The 8,502-nt window shown below is 50.8% G+C and overlaps 2 protein-coding genes across 2 annotated transcripts in view; one reads left to right on the top strand and one right to left on the bottom strand.

Moving 5' to 3' along the window:
* Nucleotides 1–31: 31 nt before the first annotated feature.
* Nucleotides 32–2,353, bottom strand: CSUI_003152 (uncharacterized protein; the record flags this gene model as incomplete). Its single annotated transcript, XM_068063350.1, has 2 exons — nt 32–198; nt 493–2,353. The coding sequence occupies 2 exons, from the start codon at nt 2,351–2,353 to the stop codon at nt 32–34; spliced, it is 2,028 nt and encodes a 675-aa protein (XP_067924677.1).
* Nucleotides 2,354–3,568: 1,215 nt separating this feature from the next.
* The window catches only part of CSUI_003151 (putative udp-n-acetylglucosamine--peptide n-acetylglucosaminyltransferase spindly), a 17,606-nt gene continuing 12,672 nt past the window's right edge, over nt 3,569–8,502 (top strand). The window contains exons 1-5 of the mRNA XM_068063349.1: nt 3,569–6,191; nt 6,681–6,787; nt 7,409–7,454; nt 7,842–7,916; nt 8,139–8,332. Coding sequence (XP_067924676.1) covers nt 5,705–6,191; nt 6,681–6,787; nt 7,409–7,454; nt 7,842–7,916; nt 8,139–8,332 — 909 coding nt within the window. The 5' untranslated portion in view covers nt 3,569–5,704. The remainder of the gene's footprint in view (nt 6,192–6,680; nt 6,788–7,408; nt 7,455–7,841; nt 7,917–8,138; nt 8,333–8,502) is intronic.

Raw genomic sequence — 8,502 nt, 5'->3', positions numbered from 1 at the left:
TAAACGTTTGCCACAATGATCGTCGCTTTTGCTAAATACTCTCTCCAAGTTCAATCACCATATCAGATATCGCACCAGCCACAGCCTCTCCTGCTTCAGGGGCAAGAGGCTTGAAGGACGAGGGGGCCAAGGCAACGACGAGAGGTGGAATAGCGCCACGCAGTAGTCTGCCCCCTATGTGGGCCATATGCCGAATGACTGAACAAAGCACCAACAGAAGAACCTTGCGTCTTCTATACTTCCACTTTCTCCTTTCGGTGCTCTCGTTGACGGCTGGCTGGCGGGAGGCCGACAGGCTCAGACTTTGGTAGCAGCTGACCCATCGCGAATCAAAAGCTTACGCCACCTGAATCATCACACCGCAAGCGTGAAATTCTTCCACCAGTGCCTCCGGTTCATGTATAATCTATAAGTTGCCCTAGTGGATGTACCCAACAAAACCAGCGCGCACAGACACCAAAGCCGCAGGGCTGGTTCATGGTTTGAACTTACGTGTCCTAAACTTGTCATTCTTCTGCTTGTCTTGACCGCCGCCTTCGCTGAAAGCCTCCTCGCTGCGGGAACTGGGTTGAGTCTCGTGCGCCTGACCGACGAAGATGGATGGAATATCCATCTCAGTCTGGCGGGAGACGCGGCGCTCATCGACATTGCCACGCTCTAAATCAGGGAGATGCACGTCCTTGTGATCTCCAGACTGATCCGGAGTAGCCAGCTTGAGGTCCGTGATGTGGCGGTCCGTGAAGTGCAACGCGAACCAGACGGTTGCCAGCAGGTTAAGTGCCAGAGAAACCAAGGCGATGATACTTGATGCGCCTAGCTCGCATACCGCAGTACCTCCCGAAGAACTCACGCACGCCGCAACGTCTGAAAGTGTCCCCCAAGATGCAAGGCCGGCCACCAGCAATATCAGAGAGACTGCCCAAGAGAGGCTCCCCAATAGCTTCAGCGCGAACACAGGCGGGACGTTTCCGCGTGTTACCCATTTGCCCCAGCTGGTGCTCAGCCAGCCGCACAGAAGTCCAAGAGAACAAAAGACAAACGCAGGGATGAGAAGAGACCAGAACGCCTCCCCTGCCCGCTTGAGATCCGGAAGATACCGACAGTTGAGCTCATAGACCACAGGTCCTAACAGGGCGCGGCGAACTCTGGCGAGGTGGTCTGTCATGTTTCCAGCGGCAGCAGGATCGCGACCGAAAACCACTTGGAAAGGCAAAAGTGTCGAAGCTTCCTTCTGAACAGACTCCGAGACATCTGTAGTATTCGTCGGAGCTTCTAAGTGGCCTTGGTCGGGTTCTTCTGAGATGACTGGTTCTTCTGTCTCGTCTGCAACAGCTTCAGTGGAGTTTGTACCCGCAGTTCCGACCTGGTCGACGGCATGGTTAACAAGGTCTTCAAACTCCTTGATACCTGCAGAAGGCTCGAGAAGACCAAGATCTTCAGCTGACAGGCGTCGGCCAAGCATCTCCTCCTGACTTTCATTGAGACCGTCCTCGTCGATATTTTCCTTTTCAGGAGCGAGCGTCAGCCAGCTAGTATCAAGATCCCGAGGATCCTCCATACAAAATGGACTGTCTATCAGGTCTTTGTACTTCCTCGGTTTGTCAAGGAGATACAAAGTGCCAGTCTCGTTGAAGCGCTTCAGACGATGCATCCGTTGGACGGTCTGGAGGCCACAGTGGACTGAAATAGTATTGTTGCCGTTCCGGTCTTCGAACTTGAACTCGTGCTTTCGCCAGGAACAGGAAACCACGGCAACTGCTAGAAACAGAATGGAAAGCAGACCGAAGAGGGAAGACAGGCCGATTGCCTGTTCCAGAACAAAGTTCCACATTCGGTTTACTTCCCGCCCTTTGCTGCTAATCGCCTGACCCGCACCCTTTACTGACGTTGAAGTCTTTCCAAACAAGTTTTTCACTTGATTGGTGATATTGAGGCCTCGCTTCTTGTGACCTGCAACTTTGCTGGTACTAAGGATGTTCAGTGCCTCTTTAGCCTTGTCTTCTGTCCTGTTTTCATCCAGTTCTTTTGCGCTGTCGTCGGCCGCAGTTCGATGAGTCTCCAGGGCCTGGCCGGCATTAGAGGATGGCTTTCTCATTGGGTGAAGAATGGAAGGTTCGTCAAGCTTCAAGCGGCACTGGGCTCCTGCCTGCTGCTCGTCAGCGATCGAAGACGACTTCCGTTCCTCCGAGGTGTGTGAAGACTTCTCAACCGACTGGTGCCTTTCAGCCGCATGTTCGCCCTCGGAGCGAGAACCCGCGCCTTCCTGGTCACCCTCTGGCAACGCCGCCGCATCTTGCTCAGGTTTCTCCGGATGGAGAGGGGATGTTTCGCTCTTCAAGTCCTCGTTAGCCATTGAGAAGAAGGCGGTTGAACCGTCACTCAGGCGTAGGTCTGCGGACAATGCCAGTGGATCCTCAGTCGACAGCTGACGACTCATCGCCTCGGAAACCCCGGTGATTTGTAGCGATCCAGTTGGTTTCAGGGTAGGGCTGGCAAGACGGACAGCAACGTATACTTGCTAAGGCACCGCACGCTTACGCCTTGGCAATGACTGCTGACGTGATCGGAAGCAAGAGTACTACGGATTCAATGTCAGAGAGTTTTCCTACAAAAGAAAAGATCTGTAGTCGTTTCCTAGCGAAGGCACGCAACGAGCAGTGCGTCCGGCCCTACGAGCTCACGCGGCCGGGTCGCGCTCGGTGTGGCAAGCCGGTCAAGCGCGCTGAGCCGTTGGGAGATTCCTTTGGAAAACTTGGATAGCGCTACAAAAGCTTGCTTCTATTCTGCAATCCTGGGAGCTAATGAGCTGATACAAGACTTGGCCGCGACCATAGCCTTTCTGTAAGAGACCTGCGCGAGACAAAGCCGAGGTCGCAGCCGCGGGTGGCGAGTTCGTGTGGACGTCCACACGATCAGGACCGCTAGTTGGACTGCTGCAGATTAACGCTTTCCTCATCAAGTAATGCGCGAGAGTGTGGCAGTCAAGGGTCTGCTCTGCGTGTATGCAATAGGTTGTTGGCTGGTGTCAGGGGCTCATGCCAGCATTTTGCGTAAAAGCCTCCCTCACGGCAGATTCTCAGATCGCGAACACCAACACGGTGGTTAGTTGCTGACCTTTCACGGGATGGTCGAGCCCATGTGCGAGAAAGGTGTATATACTCGAGAACCGCCGCCATAGTTAGCAAAAACCGCGGCATCCGTGTGCGGGCACTTCTCGAAGAGCGTCCAACAGTATGCGTTCTCGGCTCGCCCTGTTTTGACAACGGTAGCGCGTGCGCTTCTGGGGCGCTCCCTTCATTGGGAAGGCGTTGCCCTACTGTCTGACAATATCTCATCACGGACAATTGTGCTCCTTGGGGCCCAGTAGTTGGGAACGGGGGGGGCTAAGCCCATCCACTGTGTTCCCGCGAGGCCACGGCCATTCCATTCACAATCACGACCGCGCTGGCGCGGATCAGGGGAGGCTCCCGCGTCCCCGCGCATGTACACCTATAGAAGCGGGAAGAAAACGCTAGGGGCGACGAGATCCTAACCTCTGCGAGCAGCAGCCTTTGTTCCAGCCGTCGTTCCTCCGTTTCTCATCCTTTTCCCTACCGGACAGAGTTGGCTGGATGGGTTCTTCCGCAGAATTCTACTGAGGTGAGTAGCGCTTGCTCCGAGCGGAAAAGACAAGCCAGGAGAGGAGCCCAACCAAAAACCCTCTCATTCTGCTTCTAAGATGACCCCGATGCTTTCCCCTTCCTTCAGGCTTTCAGTGTGGAATTTCTCTGTTTTTCGCTTTTTCCCTGGCTTCCTTAGTGCCTGAGTACCTGCGGAGTTGGCCCGGAGTGTCGCGTCCTCTATGTGTTAATAGCGTAAGTCGTGGAGGAGGACGCTTCTCTGTCTATCGGGTCAGGTCCTGTTTCCAGGGCGTCATGCATGGGTTACGCCTTTGTGCAATGTCGCCGTGTCCTTCTCTGCGTTTCACTGTTTATTTCTAGTCGACAACGGAGATATTTGAAGGATATGCCTTTGTCTTTCTTGTTTGAGGCAACCTTCACTCTGGCCGGTGAGCTCGCAGAGGCGTTTCCCCGGAAAGAACACGCGCTTCTCGCTTTTCTTAGTCGAGGAGAGTCAATTTTTCCAGGGAGGAACTTCACCTTTCACGCCGGCGAAGAAAAAGGGACAGCCATGGGCGCCGTCGTGTGTACGTAGGAAAGGTGTGGAGGTGACAGGTTGCAGGGCAGCGCCCTCGTCGACTTCAGCCGGAATCGTCCGCATTTCAGGAGATCCACTTGTTGGCGACTGGCTTGAGTTTCTGAGTACTTGTTTGGCGCCGCTTTTTTTTTCCATTGCTGTAGCTCCGTGTGGTTCGCTATCCCTCTATGAAGCTGCGGGAGAGGTTTGCATGTTTCGGCAGGCGCTTGACTGTTTAAAGTCTGTCGGTGTCTATCCGAGTAGGGATCTGCACATCGGAAAGAGGGGAGGGGCTTTTGGTGAGATATCCTTCATTGCTTTTCGTTGCTGTCACTTTTCATCTTCTCAAAACCCAAGCACGTGTGTGCGCACATGAAAGAGGTGAAGGAGACGTGGGGCTTGGGACATTATCATACATCTTTGTGTATCTTTCTAGACGGCACATGCAATCTCACGTCCTCTCCCCTGGTCGACGACGCACAGCCGCAGAAGCATGTTCAGGCGCACCGTTTTATTTACGTCTTGTCTCTTGAGTGTTTCTACCCGTTTGGGGCGGATTCGTTCTCTGGTCAAAGAAACCTGGAGGTTAAATTCCTTCCATCCTTTACATTCGCCGGACCTCTTATCTTTGGAAGATTTCCCAAGAGACACACGGAGGAGAAGATCACGGTCAAAAAGACACCTCTCATTTTCACGAGAAAGGTGGTTTATATGCTTTTGGTCTCCTCAAGCCCTTCCGTAACCCGACAGAGTCTCGTCGTTGTTTGGCTATTTATATCTCCAGACACTCCAATACTTAAGCTCATCTGACTGTCCGAACCTCTGCTCTTCCCCATACTCCGTCAAAGCCATTGCTTACGATAGGAGGGGAGACGACCAACGGGTTGTTCAACTCATGGTGTCTAGAGGGATGAGAGGCGAACTACCTAGCTTGTCATTTTCGAAAACTTCTCTGTCGAAATCAGTTCTTCGATCAACAGACACAGCGCTACTTTGTGGTTCACTCATTGCCTTACAGTCCATCAGTCTTGAAGGGAGGTAGTCCAGGCGCATGCATACATTCTAAGAAGAAAAGTAGCGGCCGCAAAACGCAAGTTTCTAGCCACAGTAGGTAGGGGTACTTGGACAAGACGACATGTGAAGACTGTTGACGCCGGTTGATTAGGTGACTGCCTAAACAAGTCTCTTCGGTCATGCTCTGCCTAGAGGGGGGGGGAGTATAGGTGTGGTGGAGGAATGATTGATGGAGACACACATGTAGGCCGATCTAGTTTTCTTTTTCTGACAAGGCGCGATCAAGAGCACATAGCCCAGAGACAAAGTTGCATCTGTATTGGAGAGAGAGATATGAGCTGGGGTTGTCTCTATCTCAAACAACTTCTCTCCTTCGTGTAGTTATTCTAGTGGGTCGCCGATCTTCTTCGCTTGATGTTTCATTCCTTCCCTAACTTCTTTTTCTTGTCTAAAGGTTTCTTCGCTTCTCCCGGTAACCAACATAGCCTTGTATCCTCCATATGTCGTCTTCACGATGAAGGGGAGGGATTCATCGTCACTGGCTGATGCCACGGGTGGAGGACCACATAGATCTTCTCCTTTGTCTTCTCCTGGTCCTTCTTCTCCTTCTTCCTCGGCTATGCCCGCCGCAAGTCATAGTAGTCATAGTAGTCAGCCAGGTTTCCCTCAAGCCTCTTCACCTTCTTCGCTTTCGTCAGATTCTTCTCTTTCTGTTAGCAATCATGTTTCTCCGCCGAGTGATCAAAGTCATCTCCCTAATGGATTGCATGTCCCTTCCCCTTCATCCTCCTCCTCCTCGTCGTCGTCATCTGTGTCTTCTACACATCATGCTGCCGTCGTGACACCTGCTGAGATCATGCGACAGGCTTCCTTTCTCTCATCCCGGGATAAGCATCAAGAGGCTCTAGCGGTTTATACTGCAGGGCTGAGGCTATTTCCTAGAGATACAAACTTATGGAATTGCAAGGGAGTTGTATTGCGTGCTCTTGGTCGAACTGATGGTAGGTCTGCGTACATATAGATGTGTGTCGGTCTCCCATATGTATCTGCATGCGTCTATTCTGCTACTAGCCGTCTCGAGGCTGCCTGTTTCATCGCTCTACTTTTCTCTTCTTATCTTGTACTGCGCTCATCACATGTGGGCGCGGATACTTCGAAACATAAGGTTGCTCATGTGACTGTATGGCTAGCGACATGCAGATGTCTTTGTTCAAGTGCATGTTGGCGTGAAAACAATTAGAAAAAATCCCAAGTGTATGTACAGTGTGCCTTCAAACAGCCACATTGGCGAACTAGCGATCCTCTTGTTCTTGGTGCCTGCTGCTCTGTCCTGCGTAGGGGGGATGGGGATGTATGAACGGTGTCCACTTACTGCTTTCTCTCTCTGTCTCTATATACGTCTAGATATGCGCACTTCAGAAGCAGACATGTTCTCGCGAATCAGAGACGCCGTAGGGTTCCTCTCCGTCTTTTTCTCTTTCCTGTCTCAGAAGCTCTCGCATGCTGCAGGGAGGCGTTACTAGCAGATCCTACCAACGGCAATGCCTCGAATAATATAGGAGTTATTCTCAAGGAACGTGGAGACTTGACAGGAGCTGTAAGTCCTTTGATGGCTTTTCCTCCTCTTCATCTTCCTCTCTTCAGTGTCGGTTGTCTACGTACGTGTCCGTGTGAGCTGTCCGTTTTTCCTGGTCGTTCGTCTTAGTGCCCTCTCGTCTCTTATATGTTTCTCTCCCGCGCTCCCCTCCCTTTCGGTCTTGGTGATCTAGCTCTCCGTACGTCTTTCTTCTTCTTTTTCTTCTTCTCTTGAGGGTCACCTGCATCTTCTCCTGTTCCATTCTTCCCATGTCGTTCTTTTCGGCCTCCCCTGTGACTGTTGGCTTTTCTTGACAAACTATCCTTTCTTTCTTTCTAGCAGGACTATCGAAATAGCACGACTCTCACCTGAAAGAAGAGAGAAGGAAGATGTTTCATTGGTGGTCTCCCTAGGATGATGACAAGAATACGTTTTCATTCTATGCATGCTTTGCCTTCTCAAACCTTCATTCGTTCTTTGTCTAGCCGAGCGACTTCGGGCATGATTCTTTCTCTCTGCTCAAAAGGAGAACACGACTCTCCGACAGCCGTTTGTAGTCTTTCTCTTTCCCCTCATACTTCATGCTTTTCTGCTGACCGTTTTCTTCTCTGCGCGTGGTCGTGCATGCATGCGCCCCTGCAGATTCATCACTATAAAGAAGCTCTAAAATGCCATCCCGAGCATACAAGTAAGACACGCCTTGATGGATACCACTGACCTCCACCACCCGCAATGTCTGAAGAAGCAAGTCTTCGCATCTTCTCAAGGAAATTCGGAATCTCTCTCTCTTTCTCTCTCCGCCGTGTGTTTTCGAATGTTTCATTTGTATACCAGGAAAGATAGCACGAATTTAAATAGTCCATCTATCTTTAATCTATCTATCTTTAATCTATCTATCTATCTACCTATCTATCTTTAATCTATCTCTGACGTATTTATTTATCTGTGTCTATCTATATCTGCCTATATCTATCTATCTATCTGTCTATCCTACCGTCTCAATGAGTACGTAGTTTTGTTTCTCTATCTTCTCCTCGATTGCCAGACAAGTCCTTGTGTCTCTTCTGTCTTCCAGCATGCCGCGCTAATTTAGCAGTGGCTTTGACCGATCTTGGGACGAAATTGAAACAAGAAAAGAATCTCGAACAAGGTAGGACACCGCACAGACCTCGTGCCGTGTCTTTCTTTCTTTCTTTCAGTCTCAGTGAACGATTTCTTTCTGCTACCGAGCTTCGTTCATCGAGAGCCCTTTCTGCTCGTGTCAGTCGCCCTCGCCTCTCTTGTCACGTGCTTCGGATTCGCCCTCTCCATTCATCCATTCTCTTTTCTTTCTTCGGGCGTTTGACTTTTTCCTCTTCTTTTCCTTCTTCAGCCTTGCAGCGATACTTGGAGGCCTTAACTGCAGATCCCACCTACGCGCCGGGTTACTATAACCTAGGAGTTCTACACGCAGAGAACGGAGATGTGACTACTGCTCTCAAGATGTATGACCAGGCTCTTCAGTTCAATCCTCGTTATGTAGAGGCCTACAACAATATAGGAGCTATCTACAAAAACCTTGGGAAGGTACCTCCTGAGAAAGACACGCGCTCCTCCCTTCCACGAGCATTCATCAGATCTCTATATGCAATAGAGGCATCGTTCACTAGACCCATTCTTATTCGCTCGTCTTCGTCATTTCTAATGGTTGTTCCACGTATATACCCATCCATGCAGATCTATCTATCTTTAATCTA

Source organism: Cystoisospora suis (assembly GCF_002600585.1).
Source record: "Cystoisospora suis strain Wien I chromosome Unknown contig_1367, whole genome shotgun sequence".
NCBI lineage: Eukaryota > Apicomplexa > Conoidasida > Eucoccidiorida > Sarcocystidae > Cystoisospora > Cystoisospora suis.
This window is presented reverse-complemented; position numbering and strand designations above follow the sequence as displayed.